This window comes from Solanum stenotomum, chromosome 11 (assembly GCF_019186545.1).
Source record: "Solanum stenotomum isolate F172 chromosome 11, ASM1918654v1, whole genome shotgun sequence".
In the NCBI taxonomy this organism is placed as follows: domain Eukaryota; kingdom Viridiplantae; phylum Streptophyta; class Magnoliopsida; order Solanales; family Solanaceae; genus Solanum; species Solanum stenotomum.
Window position 1 is genome coordinate 36652028 of NC_064292.1, and position 21183 is coordinate 36673210.

The 21183-nt window shown below is 36.3% G+C and overlaps 2 protein-coding genes across 2 annotated transcripts in view; one reads left to right on the plus strand and one right to left on the minus strand.

Annotated features, from left to right (window-relative positions):
* The window catches only part of LOC125844869 (immune-associated nucleotide-binding protein 9-like), a 947253-nt gene that overhangs the window by 767381 nt on the left and 158689 nt on the right, over positions 1–21183 (plus strand). The gene's annotated exons all lie outside the window — the stretch shown is intronic.
* Positions 4732–5298, minus strand: LOC125845884 (probable transcription factor At5g61620). Its single transcript, XM_049525375.1, has one exon. It carries the CDS (start codon positions 5296–5298, stop codon positions 4732–4734), a length of 567 nt encoding a protein of 188 aa, XP_049381332.1.

Here is a 21183-nt window from a genome sequence, read left to right on the forward strand (position 1 = left end):
GAATAGGTTCCAAGTAGTGATTTCTTGATCATTTCTCATGTTTAGCTATCTAAAATCATTCCTAAACATCATGAGATCTTCCTATCACAAATCTCAATCCTTGAATCCATAATTCAATTCAAAGATCAGTTAAGAGTCAAGTCAAGAACAATTAAGAGTCAAGTCAAGAGCAGTTAAGATCAAAGTCAAGAGAAGTTCTTAGAGTTTTCCAAAAGTCTTTTCCAAATGTTTTAACTGAGACTTAAAGTTCAAGTTGAGTAAATAGTAAAGAGTAAAGTTTGAAGTCCATTTCTTCAAAAGTATATGGGTACTATGTATTACCGAAGAGTTTAAAATGTTTTCACATTTAAACAAGAAAGTAAACCTCGATTTCCAAAAGGCCTTCGAGCTGGTTTTCAAAAAAGAGTAATCGCTTTCTAAATGAAGCAAGAGGGGAAACTTTGATTTCCAAGATAGCCTTTGAGCAAAGTTTTTGAGCACTAATCTCAAATCACAGAAGAAGTATGTTTTTAAACATAAAGAGCTAGTATCATATTTTGGGAGTAGCATTGAGCATCGATATGGGGGAGCGTTCAGAGAACCCGTAGCCCCCATAAACTATGTAGCCATCATGGGTAGAAAAGGGTCATACTTTTTAGATGAACCCTTAGTGTTTTTTAGCATAGACTAGTGGATCAAATTAGTAGTTCAGGTTCTATACCCTCGGCAAGGTATAGGATAGCCCTGGCAGCGTGGGGCCAAGAAACGTTGTATCATCACTATAGCTCTTAAGTGATGGTTGTCGGTTAGAGAAACTCCCACAATAGTATTTTGTATTTTTATATACATCAATTTGTTTGTATTTTTACATACATCTTAGAGTTATATGTATCTTTGCAGACCCACAGAGTTGACATCATGTTTTAAACAGTTTTTCTTTATATTGCACTTGTTTTTAAATTGCTTTATATTGAAATGAGTTCACTTATGTTGAATTGAGTTGAGCCAGGTAAGTTCTTCAGTTCATTTCAGATTCCTTTCAAGCTTTAGTTATGTTTAGTATTCCAACTCGCATACTCATACATTCAATGTACTGATTCTAGTTTGCCTGCATCTTATTATGATGCAAACGCAGGTAACAAGGATCAGCATCCAGCGCATCGTTGATCCAGTTGAGCTTCAGAGTTGTTGGTGAGCCTCCTTGCTTCCGGAGGATTCCCCATTTTCATTACTTTATCATTTTAGTTCATTAGGATGTCGTGGGCCTATCCCGACATCCATCTCAGTTATTTTAGACGCTTCATAGATAGTCAGTCAGATGTTAGTTCATTCGTCATCATTTTGTTATTGGCTTATGTTCAAATTTGAGTTGCCATTTTGGCTAAGTTAAATGTTATTTTAAAAACATTATGTGTTCAGTTTGAGACTGTTGAGTTATTTAGCATAGGAATTCTTTTCTTATTGCTTAAAGTCTTCCGTTGAGTAAGTAAGCCAGGCCAAGGCGCTTGGGGCCAGCAATGGTTCTCAAGTGCCCGTCTCGCCCAAAGTGTAGGCTAGGGGAGTGACAAACTTGGTATCAGAGCACAGAGTTCAAGAATTCTAGGGAGTCTGTGAAGCTATGTCTATAGGGTCCTAGTTATCGGTGTGAAGCGTGCCACATCTATAATTAGGAGGCTGCAACATTTAGGAAATTCCTTCACTTCTTTCATACTCATTTCGTGCATTAGAGTTTTATCTATAAAAAATTTCTTTCTAACTCGTGCTTGCGCGTAACCGATTGTGAGTTGGACTATTTTGAGAGTGCTTTCATGAGGTGTTTCTTTCCTCATGATCTAAGAGAAGCAAAGAAATGGTTGCCGAAATGAGGAGCAGGATGAGTTTATTCGTTGTTAGGTTGCCTCATATATATGATAAGGAAAGTAAGGCAGCCATGCTAATAGGTTCCATGGGCATAGCAAGGCTGATGATCCATGTGCAACAAGTTGAGAAGGACCAGTTGAAGGATAGAGAAGAGTTTGAGAATAAGAGGGCTAAGACATCAGAGATTAAATTCGGGCAGCAAAATAGTAACACAAACCGGTCTTCTTCCCAACATAAGCAGAAAAGACCTGCTCCATCAACTGCTAGTGCACCTGCACCAAGGAACAAATGTGAGTACATTAGTTAGAATTTTCAGAACTTCAGAGTTAGACCTGCGCATTCGCAAGGTAGTAAGGCATAAGGGGGTACTAAGACTCCTGCATGTGCTAAGAGTGGTAAGAGCCACTCAGGGATATATCGTGATGAATCCATTAGTTGCTTCAAGTGTCGCCAGAACGGTAATTTTATGAGAGAGTGTCCTAAGAGCAGACAAAGTAATGGTAATAGGGGCAATAGAGCCAAGTATTCTTCAATCCTTGAATCCATAATTCAATTCAAAGATCAATTAAGAGTCCAGTCAAGAACAGTTAAGAGTCAAGTCAAGAGCAGTTAATATCAAAGTCAAGAGCAGTTAATATCAAAGTCAAGAGAAGTTCTTAAAGTTTTCCAAAAGTCTTTTCAAAATGTTTTAACTTTGCTTTAAGACTTAGAGTTCAAGTTGAGTAAAGAGTAAAGAATAAAGTTTGAAGTGCATTTCTTCAAAAGTATATGGGGACTATGTATTCCCAAAGGGTTTAAAATGTTTTCACATTTAAACAAGAAAGGAAACCTCGGTTTCCGAAGGGCCTTCGGGCTAGTTTTCAGAAAAGAGTAATCACTTTCTAAATGAAGCAAGAGGGGAAACTTTGATTTCCAAGATAGCCTTTGATCTAAGTTTTTGAGCACTAATCTCAAATCACAAAAGAAGTATGCTTTTAAACATAAAGAGCTAGTATCATATTTTGGGAGTAGTATTGAGCACCGATATGGGGGAGCATTCAAAGAACCCCTAGCACCCATAAACCATGTAGCCATGATAGATAGAAAAGGGTCATACTTTTTAGATGAACCTTTAGTGCTTTTTAGCATAGACTAGTGGATCCACTTAGTAGTTCAGGTTGTATACCCCGGCAAGGTATAGGATGGCCCTGGCAGCGTGGGGCCAAGAAACGTTGTATCATCACTATAGCTCTTAAGTGATGGTTGTCGATTAGAGAAACTCCCACAATAGTATTTTGTATTTTTATATACATCAATTTGTTTGTATTTTTACATACATCTCAGAGTTATATGTATCTTTACAGACCCACAGAGTTGACATCATGTTTTAAACAGTTTTTCTTTATATTGCACTTATTTTTAAATTGCTTTATATTGAAATGAGTTCACTTATGTTGAATTGAGTTGAGCCAGGTAAGTTCTTCAGTTCATTTCAGATTCCTTTCAAGTTTAAGTTGTGTTTAGTATCCCAACTTGCATACTCGTACACTTAATGTACTGATGATAGTTGGCTTGCATCTTATTATGATGCAGACGCAGGTAACAAGGATCAACATCCAGCTCATCGTTGATCCAGTTGAACTTCAGAGTTGTTGGTGAGCCTTTTTACTTCCGAAGGATTCCCCTTTTTCATTACTTTATCATTTTAGTTCATTAGGATGTCGTGGGCCTGTCCCGACATCCATCTCAGTTGTTTTAGAGGTTTCATAGATAGTCAGTCAGATGTTAGTTCATTCGTCATCATTTTGTTATTGGCTTATGTTCAGATTTGAGTTGTCATTTTGGCTAAGTTAAATGTTTATTTTTAAAACATTATGTGTTCAGTTTGAGATAGTTGAGTTATTTAGCATATGAATCCTTTTCTTAATGCTTAAAGTCTTCCGTTGAGTAAGTAAGCCAGGCCAATGGTTCTCTTGGGGCTAGCAATGGTGCTCGAGTGCCAGTCTCGCCCAAGGTGTAGGCTCGGGGTGTGACACTTAGTGGCTGTATAATTTGTACTTCCATCACAAGCTTTATTTCACATTAATGACGAATTAACATTATTGGTCATGACTCATTCTGTTTTGATAGCTCTTACTCGATATTTTTCATTTTTCTTTACTCCTGATTGCTTTCTATTTATTTTGTTTTAGCAAAAGAGTCATCATTGATGTCAAAGGCTCACATTTAAGTCCTGGTCCTAGAAGTAAAACAAGTCAATGTGTTGTCATCACTCCTGGTTTCCATTCTTCCCAACTGATGGATTTACTTGAAGTCTCCATCTGATGCTAAATCACTTGCCAGTTCAGAACCTTGTCGATTAATTAATGCAGCTAATACCTTCATTATATTGGGAAAAAGCTTACTTTCACTATATGATTACATCAAACATATACTTTTCATTCAGTTAAAATAAGTACTAATACTTAGTATGTACCTCTTAAAAAAAGATTATTTCGATATTGGTGTCAAGAAATTCCCCCCTTAGTCGTACAAATGTAATGTCGATTCTCACTAAATCCTTCCTTCCCTTTCTCCTTCTGTGTGAGCTTCAATTAATCCACGATTAATTGTCATTGTCTTAGAATGACGACTTGCAGAGATTTTTCTAATACTTATCCGTGTTCGTTTTGAGGTGCCTGTTATCTGATTTGAAGCTGGGCTGAGATAGAGATAAATTTAAATAAATGTCGATGTGGTACACAACAAGACGATGAAAGGATCAAGAACTAACTATGGTTTCATTTCATATATCGGAAATATACAACTACAATAAGACATATATCCATAAAAAAAGCATCAAAGAATAAGTAGCCTTGTGTATATCTTCTTGTCTTATAACCTTAACTCCAAATTATTACCCTCAGAAGAAGACTAAGAAATCCCAGAAAATGGCTTGCCAAATGTAGTAGTATTGATTGACGTAGAGGCATAATGATCATTATACGGATACATGTAAACCCAAGTAAGAGGCATTACTGTTGGAACACTTTTCATCATGTAATTTGGTACAAAACTTGGCACATTATGAGTTTCTTGACCACTTTCTTGATTATGTGTATCCTCTATTTTTTCAATACAAAGATCGAAAACACTTGATTTCTTGCACTTTTTTCTCTCATTGGAATTGGAATTAGCATCTAATAATCTCACGAAGTACTTCTGAGCATGACTAGCAACCTGTGTCGAAGTTCTAGTAGGCAAGAAATACTTAGCAATGTTAGTCCAATTTCCTTTTCCATGAAAATCTAATCCTTTCAAGAATGCTTTGTGTTCATCCTCTGTCCATCGATTTCCTTTCTTGATTTTCCTTCCCATGAAATCTTTTTCAGACATTATTGCAGCAGGAGAAGTAGTTGTCGTCGTCCTAGTTGTTGTAATAGTGATCTCAAAACCAAACAATTTGATGCTTTTGCCATTTTCATTGCAATTCCTATCCATTGCTAAGTAAAAAAAATCTCTTAATTTGATAAAATGAAGAAGAATTGTAGTAGAGTATATATAAGGAGGAGAGTTTCCTTTTTTAATGCAATGTAAGAGATAGAAGCATGTTTTTAAGACTAGTTATGCTAACTACTACTACTACTACTACTTATTTTATTATTAAGAAATATATTTTTAAGCAAATTACTTACCGTTTATTTTACGTTATTAATCAATAAATTTACTATTACTTCCGTCCACTTTTAATTATCATGTTTCACTTTTCGAAAGTCAATTTGACTAATTTTCAATGTTAAATTAAATTACATTAATTTGATAATTTTTAAGAAAAAATAGATATTCAAAAACTATACGAAAAGTACTATAAATTTCAACTTTTACATATCAATATGATGAAAAAATACATCGTAAAATGTTAATCAACGTTTTTATGGTTTGACTCTAAAAAGGAAAAATATGACAATACCGTCGTATGATTAATGTTATACATCATCCAGTTTTAAATGTTTACCTTTTTTACAGGATGAAAAATCTACTTTACTTTACATTTATTATAATTCAATGAAAAGAAGAGGAAAATGTGTCTTTGGATTAAGGAAAATATATCAGATAGTATTTATGGGCCACCGTTTCATCGTGCATTTACATCGATGAGTATACAATTAATAAAAATATATATAAAAAATTAAACAAAAATATAAACAAGCTAAGTGTTTATCCCTGGTGTAAACCACATGGACACCTTTATACTCCAAGCATCGCCAAAGGACTTTTCTCCGGACTTTGTTATAGGCCTTTTAAAGGTCAATGAACACCATATGCAAATCCCTTTTCCTCTTCCTATATTTCTTCATCAGTTTTCTCACAAGATGAATGGCTTTAGTAGTTGAACATCCTGACATGAATCTAAGTAGGTACTGACAATGCACAAAAACTCCTTTACTCTATTTGTACTAAGCTGAGACTTTAGGTTCTTTATAATATTCTTATCGTCCTCCTTTAGAACTATCAGAATGTTGTAGAAGACGTTAAGTCAATAGTAAAGTACGATGGACCTCTATATTAACCCGGTTGATCTTTTTCAAAAGGTTTTGTAAATTTACTATTTTGCCCCTCCCAATATTGACCCCAAGTTGTTTCTAATTGATTTTTGAAAATTGTTTTTCAGCAGTTGTAAGTTTTGAATTTTTTAAAGATTTGAGTTTGAAAGGCTAAAGTTGTTAAAAGTAGTTTTCAGTGTCTTTTGGAGTTTTGAGTGTCGGAATAGAATTTCAACGTTTCCATCAGTCCCGAAATATGGAATCCTGTCTGTGAGATTTGTCGGTTTAAGATTCGAAGTCTTTTTAAAGATTTGAGATCCTAAGATGAAAAGTTGTAAAAGTTAGCCGTTGGATTGACATTGGTGAACATTCGAGGTTCGGAGGCTTGAATTGGAATGTTGAGGAGTTCCATTGAATTCAGGGGATGATTTTACGTCTAGGGGAGGTCTTGGTTGATTTTTGAGAGGTCCCGAGCTTGATTTAGCTTTTTTAGGTGTTGTGTTAGTTTCTTGTGACTTTCATGGATGTAGGGTCAAGGAGACCTCACATTCATGTGTCAATAGTTTCATTGAGTCCAGAACGTTGTGTACAGTCAAATTTTATATATGGTTTGTGTGTACAAGGTTCTGAATGAATCTTGAGGGTCCTTTCGATGTTTTGAGTGATGGTTGTGTTTTCTAGTGTTGCAGGCCTCACAAATGCAAAAAAGTCTTCATTATTGCGATGGTCGCATTAGCGAAGACCTGATCGCAATTGCGAAGGTTGCACTGTCTATCTATTCTTGATTCTCAAGTCCAATTTTTTGGTTCCCCGAAGCCCCGAATGGAATAGATCATTTCTGCCAACAAAATAAACACGGAACCCGTTCTGAATGCTTCTATGATCCGAAAGTTCTCGCGAAGAGAATAGGATTCTGCTCCCCTTCCCTCTTTCTTTTCCCGCTTTACTACTCTTCCCCTCTAACGCGGATCGGGCGGCGACGGGCGCGGGAGGAAGAAACCTAAGAGAAGACGGTCGTCTCTTAGGTTCTTTTTTTCCTGTGTTGGCCCGATGTAACGACCAAGTTCCGTCATTATAGAAAAGCCAATGGGGAAAAATATTGAGTCGAAAAACTTTTTCGTAGTATCTTGAAATTTCCCAACCTAGTCCAGATTTAGACGAAATCGGAGTCATTAAGGTGTAGGAAAATCTAGTAACAATCGGGTGAGTTAATTATGATTTTGATTACATAAGGGGATATATAACTCGTTAAGGAATTCGTACGACGTAACAGAATTGAATTCAGGTGAGTAGAACTTTCGAAATCGATCGTAGCGTAAAAGGTATTGTCTGAGCGTCATTGGTTAGAGGTGTGTTGTGAAATGGGGATTTTGGAATTCTTTAATTAGCTCACTGGTTCCATGTAAGCCGCCCTAGTGGGATTTGTGTTGCTCTGGTGGGGCCGCTGTAGCGGGGTGGGTGCAGCTATGGCGGGACTGACGCGACTTAAAGTCGTAAATAAACCCCTAAACGACCTTATTTGGCACTTTTCAAATTTTAGAGGTAAGGAACGAACCCCAGGCGACTCCTACTCATTTTTCACCATTCTTGAGACTAAAGGTAAGCTTTTCACTCCCCGAATCCATTTTCGATCTGTAGAACGTAATAGAATGGGTAATTAATGATGGGGGAGGATTTTGATATAGATTCTATGGTTCAAACAACCCCAATTTGGATAATTGGGATCATGAGTTTGATCTAGGGTTCATAAAATTGTTAGTAATTCGGGTAATTAGTGACTGTTTATTGATTCCCGTATTATATTGATTGTTTGTCGACCAAGAACAAGAGGAACGAATCCGAAAAGGGAAGGATCAAGTTTCTTAGGGTTTCAAGCTTGTTTTGAGGTATGTGATGGTTGTGATTCTATGATTGTGTGATGTATGCTTGTTCCTTCTTTATTATGATACTTGTATGTATATTAAAGTTGCAATGTTGATAACACTTGTTGTAAATGAGATAGATGAATGATGATTGCCATGAAATCATGACTTAACTGTATGATCTTGAAGATATAATTGTGATTGTGATTATGGTGTGTTGAATGGATCGGTTGCCACGTTCCAGCATAACTAACTTGGATCAATTTCCATGTTCCAGCATAACTATGGGATCGATTGCCACATTCCGGCATAATTATTGGATCGGGTACCGCGTTCCGGTATGCTAACATTTTGGGTTTGGGTTCCATGAGAGGACCAATGTGTTATATAAAATGTGAAGTTGTTCGTTGTTTGTAAATGTTATTGATATTGTGTACGTTGATATATATATATATGCATGTGATTATATTATTGGCTTGACTTGCTTATGTTGCACTTAGTGGGATAGCCGCGTGATCCTACCAGTACACTGTGGTTGTGTACTGATACTGCACGTACTTGCTCTTATTTTTGTTAAGTACAAGGCATCTTCAAGCAGCTACTGACAGACCTCGCTTAGGACATCAGTGATCGTTCGAATTCAAGGGTGAGTCAATTCTTCTGGGCTGCGATGGGTTCTCTTCCGTCTATGTCCACCATTTTAGACTTAGACTTATGTTCTAGTTTGTTGGTTAGTTCATTAGATTAGGGTTGCATCCCTTCTTGTTTAGATTTGTTCAACTTTAGTTGTTTCGGTACATTGACTTTCAGGTTCTAGGTTGTTTCTTCCGCATTGTTAGTTGTTAGATTTTTTGTTGAAATTTATGGGAACTTCAGTTTTAGCCATTATTTTCATTTTTGTATAGTTAAATGCCATAGTTTTTAGATTAGTTGCTTGGTTGGGGTTGTAGTAGAGGTTCTCCCACCAAAGTGTTAGTGTGGGTGTCAATCACGATGGTATGGGTCGTGACAAAGTTGGTATCAGAGCCTAGGTTCGTTGATCTCGATGTACCAAAATGAGTCTAGTAGTCTCGTGGAATGGTACGGGGACGCCTTTACTTTTCTTCGAGAGGCTATAGGACTTTACGAAATCTCTCTATTTTTCTCTTGTTTCCTTTCGTGCTATAAGTTGATTCTTATTGGTATATGTCGATTCAAATTGGTATCTTACCCCCTTCACTCATCTGTCCGTAGATGGTTAATACTAGATATAACGACTTCAGGCTCGTAGCTCTCGTCAATACTCCAGCTGAGGACTCTACAGCGAGATGTCGTGGTCGAGGCAAGGGTAGAGGAAGTGCTAGGGGTAGAGGCCGTGGAAGAGTAGCGCCTGTTGGGAATAGAGCTCATGTGGAGAATGCTCCTGTGAATGAGAACCCTCCTACGCATCATGAAGAGATTGAAGAGGAGACTGTTGATTTTGATAATGTTGAGGATGTGGGACAAGAGGAAGAGGTGCAGGCTGAGACTACCAAAGTTCCCCCTCATAGACCCAGTGTTAGCTCGACAGATCATGTCACTTTTGAAAGGGTTGGTTGGTCCTGGAGTGCTTCCTTCTTCTCAAGCAACTCAAACTCCTACTAATCCTCTTGTTGCTAGCATTGCGCCTAAGGTGGGCGGTACTGGAGGTATTGATGCGTTCTTCCGTCCTTTGTTGGGTTCTCTTATGACGTTGACTACATTTTTGAAGCTAAACCCTCCTGTGTTTCTTGGTTCTGAGAGTGGGGATGCTTATGAGTTCATCTTAGATTTCTATGAGAGGCTTCATAAGTTAGGAATTGTCCATCAGCATGGGGTTGAGTTCATGTCCTTTCAACTTCAAGGTGACGCTAAGCAGTGGTGGAGTGCTTACATGGAATGCAAATCTTCTACTTTACCTCCACTTACTTGGACCCAGTTTCATGCTCTGTTCTTAGAGAAATATGTGCCTAGAACCTTGAGGGATCGCAAAAAAGATGAGTTTATGGGTTTAGAGCAAAGTGGTATGTATGTGGCTGCTTATGAGGCCAAGTTCCATGTTTTGTTTAGATATGCTACGGAGTTGGTGACTACTGAGGAAGAGAGAATCTGGTTATTTTTTAAGGTACTAAATTATGAGCTGCAAGTATTATCTGTTCATATGACTTCTGCACGGAGAAGCTTTAATGAGGTGACAGACTATGTTAAGAAAGTGGAGAGGGTGAGGCGAGACGGTCAAACTAAGGCATTGGCAAAAGGTCCAAGAATTCAGGCAACTTCCAAGGCTCTTATTCCAGAGGTTCAGGGAGGCCAATGCTTGAAGCCAAGCCAATTCAGTTTGTTATGCCCGCCTCTACAAGTAACTACTCTGGAACTCCATCTTATAATTTTCAGGATAGACAGGGAATCGCGCCTTCGACGGGCGACACACTATTTTTTGATCGTACATGCTAAAATTGTGGAGAACTTGGGCATATGAGGAAATATTGTCCCCACCCACATGTATTAGATGTCGCGCAATAGCATTCTAGAGCAATGGTACCCACAGGGAATGGTAGTAATGGTAGAGGATGCCCACAAGGTGGGTGAGGAGGTTATTAGTGAGGTCGTGGAGGTAGAGGAAATGGTAACGGATGTAGGGGTAACGAGCAACCAGGAAGGGAAGTGGCTCGTCATGATGATAGAGCTCAATATTATGCTTTTTCGGGCAAGAATGTGGCGGAGGCGTCTAACGTAGTAATCATAAGTACTATTTTTGTCTGTGACCAGATGGCTAATGTGTTGTTTGATCCGGGTTCTACTTATTCATATGTATCCGTGAGATTTGCTCGGATTTTGATATGATTTATGTATTCTTGATGCCTCTATTTGTGTTTCTACCCCAATTGGAGTTAGTCATAGTTACCCCTGTCTATCGTGCTTGCCCTATTTTGTTTATGGGATTTCAGACTTGGGCTGATTTGGTGATTTTGGATATAATGACTTTGACATAATCTTAGGCATGACTTGGTTGTCCCCCTATTATGATGTGCTTAATTGTAATACTTAGTCTGTAACTCTAGAAATTTCGGGAAAGGAAAAATTAGAGTGGGAAAGGGTGTACAAGCCTAAGCAAGCTAAGATTATATCCTTCATTCGGGCTAATAAATTAGTGAAGCAGGGTAGTTTCGCTTATTTGTCTCATATTAGGGATATTGAGATTGAGGCTCCATCCATTGAGTCTATTCCTGTGGTGTCTGAATTTAGTGAAGTATTTCCTAATGATTTGTCTGGTATGCCTCTAGATAGAGATATAGATTTTTTCATTGATTTACAACCTAGTACTCGTCCCATTTCTATCCCTTCATATCACATGGCTCTGACAGAATTAAGAGAGCTAAAGGCTCAAATCCAAGAGCTTCTTGCTAAGGGATTTATTCGTCCTAGTGCTTCCCCATGGGGTGCTCCGATTTTGTTTGTTAAGAAAAAGGATGGTAGTATGAGAATGTATAAAGATTACCGGCAATTGAATAGGGTCACTATTCGAAACTAGTATACTTTGCCTCGAATAGATGACTTTTTTGACCAATTGCAAGGTGCAACAGTTTTCTCTAAGATTGATCTAAGATTCAGTTACCATCAACTGAAAATTAGGCCTGAGGATGTGCCTAAGACGACGTTTAGAACTCGTTATGGGCACTATGAGTTTTTGGTTATGTCTTTTGGTTTGACCAATGCGCCTACAACTTTTATGAGTTTGATGAATGAGGTGTTCAAACCATTCCTTGATTCATTTGTTATAGTATTTATTGATGATATTTTGGTCTATTCGAAAAATGAGGAAGAGCATGCCGACCATCTTCGTATTTTTTTGGGTGTTCTTGGGAAACAAAGGTTGTATTCTAAATTTTTTAAGTGTGAATTTTGGTTGACTTCAGTAGAATTTTTGGGACATTTAGTTTAAAAGGAAGGGGTAATGGTAGACCCTCAAAATATTGAGGCAGTTAAGAATTGGGTTCGGCCTAGCTCGGTGATGGAAGTTAGGAGTTTTATGGGGCTCGCTAGCTACTATCATCGATCTGTGAAGAATTTTTCTTCCATTGCTACTCACTTGACTAATTTGACTAAAAAGGAGATACCATTTGAATGGACTAAAAAATGCAATGAGAGCTTTCAAAAGCTAAAGACTCTCTTGACCAACGCACTTATCCTAGCATTACCGGTGGAAGGTAAAGATTTTATTGTTTATTGTGATGCTTCACATTCTGGTTTGGGTGTTGTGTTAATGCTGGATAAGAATGTTATAGCTTATGTCTCGCGTCAATTGAAAGTGCATGAGAGGAATTATCCAACACATGATTTGGAATTGGTAGCAGTAATGTTTGCTCTTAAGATATTGCGGTATTACCTTTATGGTGTTAAGTGTGAGGTATTTACTCATCATCGTAGTTTGCAGCATGTGTTCACTCAAAATGATCTGAATTTGAGACAACGAAGGTGGATGTAGTTACTTAAGGACTATGATATCCCCCATTTAATACCATCCGGGCAAGGCTAATATGGTGGCAGACACTTTGAGTCGAAAAGCGGTGAGTAGGGGTAGTTTAGTTTGCTTGAGTGCAACCAAGCCACCTTTGGCTAAGGAAATTCAGACCTTAGAGTCTAAGGTCATGCAGTTGGGCATCTTAGAAAGAGGTGGGAGTTAGCTAGTCTTGAAGTGAGGGCCACATTCATTGAGGAGATCAAGGCCAAACAATTTGAGGATGAGAATTTGAAGGAGCTTAGAAAAAAGACTGTGATTGGTAAGGCACAAGAGACCACTCTTGATGCGGATGGTGTGCTCAATTTTAAAGGGAGAATATATGTTCCTAGAGTAGATGACTTGATTGAGAAATTATTGGCAGAGTCTCATGGTTCGCGATATTCTATTCATCCGGGTGTGACCACGATGTACAGAGATCTGAAATGAAATTGTTGGTGGTTGGGCATGAAGAAAGACATAGTGGAGTTTGTGGCGAAGTGTCAAAATTGTCAACAAGTGAAGTATGAACATCAAAGGCCTGCAGGTTTGCTTTAAAGAATGCCAATTCCAGAATGGAAGTGGGAAATAATAGCCATGGATTTTGTGGTTAGTCTTCCCAAGACTTTGTGGAAGTTTGATTCTATTTGGGTAGTGGTTGATAGATTGACTAAATCAGCCCATTTCATTTTGGTAAGAATAGATTATAATGCTGAACAATTGGCTAAAGTTTATGTGAAAGAGATAGTGAGGTCGCATGGGGTTCCCTTCTCTATCATCTCATACTGTGGTACCCATTTCACATCCAAGTTTTGGAGGAAATTGCATGATGAATTGGGAACACAACTCACTTTTAGTACAGCCTTTCATCCATAGACGGATGGACAATCAGAGAGGACTATTCAAGTACTGGAAGACATGTTCAGGGCATGTGTGATTGATTTTGGAGGACATTGGGATAAGTTCTTACCTTTGTGTGAATTCTCTTATAATAATGGTTATCACTCCAGCATAGATATGGCACCATTTGAGGCATTATATGGGAGGGGATGTAGATCATACATAGGATGGTTTGAGACTGAAGATGTGAAACCTTTGGGGGTAGATTTAGTGAAAGATACTCAAGATAGATGAGGAGTATTCAAGCTAAACTTTTAGCAGCGCAGAGTACACAGAAGAAGTATGTGGATCATAAGGTAAAAGACATGAAATTTCAAACCGGTGACAATGTTCTTCTTAAGGTGTCACCTATGAAAGGGGTGATGAGATTCGGCAAAAAGGGTAAGCTAAGTCCGCGATACATTGGTCCTTTTGAGGTTCTTAAATGTGTAGGACTGGTAGCGTATAGATTGGCTTTACATCCTAATCTATCAGGTGTTCATCCGATATTTCATGTATCTATGCTGAAGAGATATCATGGTGATGGATATTATATCATTAAGTGGGACTCAATTGTGTTTGACAAAGACCTCTAATATGAGGAGGAACCAATTGCAATTCTTGATCATGAGGTGCGTAAGTTGAAGACCAAGGAGAATAAGTCTGTGAAGGTTCAATGGAAGCATCATCCTGTTGAGGAAGTTACTTAGGAAATCGAGAAGGACATGCGAGACAAGTATCCCCAAATGTTCGTCAATTCAGGTACTACTTCACTGCTTCCTTAGCCTATTTTTCCTATGTTTATCTCTTGGCGATGAGTGATGGGTAAATTGGTATCTATTGTAACGACCGGGTTCCGTTGTTATAGAAAAGCCAACGGGGAAAATTTTTGGGTTGGGAAACTTTTTCGTAGTATCTTGAAATTTCCCAACCTAGTCCAGATTTGGAAGAAATTGATGTCATTAAGGTGTAGGGAAATCTGGTAACAATCGGGTGAGTTAATTATGATTTTTATTACATGAGGAGATAAATAACTCATTAAGGAATTGGGACGACTTTACGGAATTGAATTCGGGTGAATAGAACTCCCGAAATCGATCGTAGTGTAAAGGGTATTTTTTTAGCGTCGTTAGTTAGAGGTGTGTTGTGAAATAGTGATTTTCAAATTCTTTAATTACCTCACTGGTCCCATGCAAGCCGCCCTAGCGGGATTTGTGTCGCTCTGGCGGGGCCACTATAGCGGGGTGGGTGCCGCTGAGGAGGGCCTGACGCAACTTAAAGTCGTAAATCAACCCCTAAACGACCTTATTTGACACTTTTCAAATTTTAGAGCTGAGGAATGAACCCCAGGCGATTTCTACTCATTTTTCACCATTCTTGAGGCTAAAGGTAATCTTTTCACTCCCTGAATCTGTTTTCGATCTATAAAAAGTAATAGAATGGGTAATTAATGATGGGGGAGGGTTTTGATGTAGATTCTATGGTGGAAACAACCCTAATTTGGATAATTGGGATCATGAGTTTGATCTAGAGTTCATAGAATTGTTCGTAATTCGGGTAATTAGTGATTGTTTATTGATTCCCGTATTATATTGATTGTTTGTAGACCAAGAACAAGAAGAACGTATCCGAAAAGGGAAGGATCATGTTTCTTAGGGTTTCAAGCTTGTTTCGAGGTAGCTGATGTTGTGATTCTATGCTTGTGTGATGTATGTTTGTTCCTGCTTCATTATGATACTTGTATGTATATTAATGTTGCAATGTTGATCACACATGTTGTAAACTAGATAGATGAATGATGATTGCCATGAAATCATTACTTAAATGTATGATCTTGAAGATATACTTGTGATTGTGATTGTGATTGTAGTGTGTTCAATGGATCGGTTTTCACATTCCGTCATAAATAACTTGGATCAGTTGCCATATTCAGGCATAATTATTGGATCGAGTACCACGTTTCGGTATGCTAACAGTTTGGGTTTGGGTTCCATGAGAGGACCAATGATGTTATATAAAATGTGAAGTTGTTCGTTGTTTGTAAATGTTATTGATATTGTGTACGTTGATATATATATATGCATGTGATTATATTATTGTCTTGACTTGCTTATGTTGCACTTAGTGGGATAATCACGTGATCCTACCAATACACTGTGGCTGTGTACTGATACTGCACTTGCTCTTATTTTTGTTAAGTACAAGGCATCTTCAAGCAGCTATTGAGAGACCTCGCTTAGGAGATCAGTGATCGTTCAAATTCAAGGGTGAGTCAATTCTTCCGGGCTGCCATGGGTTCTCTTTCGTCTATGTCCACCATTTAGGACTTAAACTTATGTCGTAGTTAGTTGATTAGTTCATTATATTGGGGTTGCATCCCTTGTTGTTTAGATTTGTTAAACTTTAGTTGTTTTGGTACATTAACTTTCAAGTTCTAGGTTGTTTCTTCCACATTGTTAGTTGTTAGATCTTTTATTGAATTTTATGGGAACTTCAGTTTTAGCCATTATTTTAGTTTTCGTATACTTAAATGCCTTAGGTTTTAGATTAGTTTCTTAGTTGGAGTTGTAGTAGAGGTTCTCCCACCGGAGTGTTAGTGTGGGTGCCAATCACGATGGTCTGGGTCGTGCACACGACCTTCGTTTTTGTGATGGAGGTGTCATGGTCGTGAGTTTTAGTAGGGTTTGCTTTTGCGAACCCATGGTCGCTTTTGCGACATTGTAGAGTGGTTTTTGGTTTGAAATTTCAGGGTTTAAGCCCCATTTTCCATTTTTGAGCTTGGCAAAACCCTTAGAGGCTAATTTGAAGAGATTTCTTGTGCTAAATCTTTTGGGTAAACTTTTATGACCCTAAAACATAACTTTTCCTTTGATTATTTTTGGATTTTAACATCGAAACTTGCGATTTGCCTTGTAGTGGACCCTATTTGATTGATTGATGAAATACTTGATAGCATGAATGTGGACTTGAATTGCTTGAATTTCTGTCTACTTCTTATGGTGTGAACTTGCTTATGTGCATTGATTGTTGTACACCGTGGTGAGACATGTGATATAAAGCTGATGGGAAATGGTTCCGACTAGTAATATGATATAAAGCCAATGTGAAATGATTCCGACTAGTGATTTAAAGCGATGGAAAATGGTTCCGGCTAGTGATCTGATATAAAGCTTATGGGAAATAGTTCTGGCTAGTCATATGATATAAAGCCGATGTGAAATGATTCTGGCTAGTGATATTGTGCCAAAGGGAAATGGTTCCAGCAAGAGTTTGATTATTGTGATTTAATGCAATTTTATGCTTATGTTTGACCTAGCTACTTGTCTACTTGACATTGAGATTGACTTACTTGAGACATGTTGGTTGTTGACTTGTAACTATTGGACTGTGATTATTGAGCCTTGTGAGGTGTATATTGTAGAATTGTTACCGTGTTGTTGGTACTCACTCCTTGCTTCTACACTTGTGTAGGTTCCGAGCTCGGTATCGTGTGATTGCACTTCTACTTCTAAGGCTTCTCAAAGAACTAATGAGAGGTAGTTGTTTGTCATCCCGACGGGCCCTATAGTTCTTATTTTTATGTTTATTTGAGAGACAAAGGCTTGAGACATGTACTTATTTCTTAATTCCACACTTTATGTATTAGTGGCTTGTACACGTGACAACCAAATTTTGGGGTGTGAATAGAATGAATAAGTTGTTTGCGTTTATCTTGCTTTTTCTTTATCTTTCATTTTTTTTGTTGGGTTGAGGCTAACTTGTCTTGGTGGGAATAGACAAGTGTCATCATGTCCAATTATGGGTAGCGACAACCTCTTCCTGAATTGGTTTCTTAGCTTAAAAAGGACATTATGGACACAAATTCAGGGGCTAAATGGGATGATGTTGTTGAACTAATTAGTGAAGCAAAGAGGAGCGTCTAGGTACTCCAAATAGTTGGTTTTGAAATATTAGCATACTAATAAATGATGTGTGGATGCATGTTTGGTCCCAAAATGAAGAAAATGATATCATTTTTTTATAATTATCTTAACTTTCAACTTCACATCACTCGCTCCAACGGACACATTTTGACATTATTATGCATTCTTCTTTTAAGAAAATCAACAAAATATTTCCAAATTTGCTAGTTTCATTATTATTAATCTTTAATAGTGACTCCCCAAAACCGAAAGAATTTTAAACATTTCATATAATTTTCTAAAAATATTTTCCTTGGAGGGAAATGCCATACACACTTCAGATTCCCTTTATTTTTTCCTCGTAACAAGCAGTCACGTAACATATTGTAATATTGAATGTTATTTGCAGTGATGATAGGCCTTGGAGAGGAGTGCTTATGCTTGGTTCTCCTGGCACAGGAAAAACACTATTGGCCAAAGATGTTGCTACAGAGTGTGGGACAACATTTATCAATATTTCTTGTAGTTCGTTGTGTGAAAAATTGTACAGAGAGAGTGAACGATTGACATGGTGCTTATTCAAGCACTGTGTTAATCGTTCACTCTTCCCGTACCTTCTTTTTTACACAACAAACTACAAGCACTGTGTTAATCGTTCACTTTGTAGCAACATCTTTGGCCAAGAGTGTTTTCCCTGTGTCAAGAGGATCAAACATAGGAACTCCTCTCTGAGATCTCTTGATTCACTACAATAACATTCAATATTACAACATGGCTATTTGTAACGAGGAAAAGTTAATGAAAATATGGAGTGTGTACATTTCAATACAATAAAAAAACATTTTTTTAGGAAGTTTTATGACATGTTTCAACTATTATTTCCACCATGTTCTTTATTTATCACATAATATTTTGGGATATCAAAACATATAGGAAAAAAAAACGTAAATTATAATTTGTATAGTCATATGATCCTTTACCTTCTTGCCATAAATAATTTGGAATATTTTTCCTTATCTCAAAGACACTTTTCCATATTTGTACTTGATTGTAATAAATACAAAGTAGTTTTTACATGGCATACAAAAGAGAACCTTTTATATAAATGATATTGAATGGAAAAAAATCTTAATCATAGTATGATAAAATAATTATTTCGATGTAAATACAGATTGATTTAAGTTATATACATTGATTGACGGTATAAAAATGATCCAAACAATCAGATTATTTAAAAGATAAGTACATATAAATTTATTGATTAGTAAAATAAACTAAAGGGAAAGTAATCCTAAAAAAAATATGAACTGATTATCATAACAAATCTTACATATTAGGAAAAGTGAAAATGCAGTGTTTTCCTAGTTATCTTTTACATTGCATAAAAAGGAATTTTTCTTCCTTATATATACACTATTCTTTTTGAATTCTCAAATTAAGATTAAAGAAAAATAGCAATGAGGAGAAATAAAAAGCATAAAATTGAAATTGTTTGGTGTTGAGAACAACTACAACATGCAGCAATAATGTCTAAAAAGATTTTATGGGAAGAAAAAACAAGAAAGGAAATCCATGGATAGAGAATGAACACATAGCATTCTTCAAAGGATTGGATTTTCATGGGAAAGCTAATTGGGTAAAGAAGCTGCAACAACAAAGGAGTTTCATGCTTACGGAGAAAACATTTTTATGAGAAAAGACATACACATCTTTCATAGTCTAAAGGGACAGAAAATGTAGTTCGTTGCCTCTAATAAGCTACAAGTAAGAGTCAACTGATTACCTCTACACACTAACAATCAGTTGACTCTTACTTGTAGCCTATTAGTGGCAACAAACTGCATTTGCTTTGCCTTTAGACTATGAAAGATGTGTATGTCTTTTCTCATAAAAATGCTTTCTCCGTAAGCATGAAACCCTTTGTTGTTGCAGCTTATTTGCTGTTGCAAATACTTCGTGAGATTATTGGATTCTAATTCTAATTCAAATAAGAGAAAAGGGGGCAAAAAATCAAGATGAAGACCGAAACACTTGATTTATTGTGCTTTTTTCTCTCATTTGAATTGGAATGAGTATCCAATAATCTAAGCATGACTAACAATTTGTATTGATGTTCCACTAGGCAAGAAATCCTAGTAATAATAATAATGCTTACTAGCTAAAATGGGTAAGGTTCGGTTTGGAGATAAACAAACAAGATTGGCAACTTCATGTAATATGTATTGAGGGTATAATTGTAGGTCTATATATAAGAATCAGATAGCGAAATTGGGAAAGAAAAGGGTTGTAAATATAGTAAGATATTAGTTATTATTCGATTTTTGACTCATGGTCAAATTAAAATAAATTAAATTTGGAAATATATTAATTATTGTTTGTTTTTTGACTCATTGTCAAATGAAAATAAAGTAAATATAAAAAGATATTAATTATTATTTGATTTTTGACTCATAGTCAAATGAAAATAAACTACATATAGAAAGATATTAATTATTATTCAATTTTTGACTCATGGTCATATGAAAATAAAGTAAATATAGAAAGATATTAATCATTATTTGATTTTTGACTCTTGGTCAAATGAACTGGAATCTATTTACTTGTGCATTTTTATCCAATCATATATTTATTTACTGTAGATTTATTCAATTAATAAATCCATATTCGATTGAAGGTTTATTCAATAAATTGTGTAAAGGATATTCATAATACAATGTATTTATAATACTCCCCTTTTGTGTAGTGATCTCAAAACCAAACAATTTGATGCTTTTGCCATTTTCACGGCAATTCTTATCCATTTCTATACAAAAAAATCTCTTAATTTGATAAAATGAAGAAGAATAGTAGTAGAGTATATATAAGGAGGAGAGTTTCCTTTTTTTATGCAATGTAAGTTAAGACTAGTTATGGTAACTACTACTACTACTTATTTTATTATTAAGAAAATATTTTTTTATGCAAATTACTTACCGTTTATTTTCGGTTACTAATCAATAAATTTATTATCCCTTCGTTTCAATTTGTGTGCCATTTTTCGGATTTCGAGATTCAAAAAATTCTATCTTTGATCGTAAAATTTTCATATATCTTTTATGTAATTATTTCAATTGTCAATTATTGTGAGTGCTTTTTACGTAGTTTACAAATATATAAATTTTATTTCCAAAAAAAATTGAAGATTCCACTCGGAAATTTTTGGTCAAACTTAAATTGTTTGACTCTCGAAAAATGAAAAGTGACACATAAATTGGGAGAGAAAAAGTATTATTTTACCATCGTATGATTAATCTTATACATCATCTGATATTAAAAGTTTACCTTTTTTATGTCATGTAAAAGCTACTTTACTTTACATTTATTATAAATCATATATATATATTACTAAAAGTGGAAACAAAAAAAGTTGAAAGTTGAAATATTATTTTGCCCCTACACTAGATTAAAATATTATAAATATTTAGTTAATTACATGTTTAAATATTAGTGATAATAAATTATTATATTGAGTAAATGGAGAGTTCATGTGTTCAAAAGAGGATTGTTTATACTCTTCGAGATTTATCTATATAAATTCATCTTTTTTGTTTCATGAAACTCACATCCAAAATTAGAGAACATGGCCAAAAGCACCCTCAAGCTATTACTGAATTCTCAACTACACACTTATTCTTTACGGGGTCCTATCAACCCCCCCCCCCCCC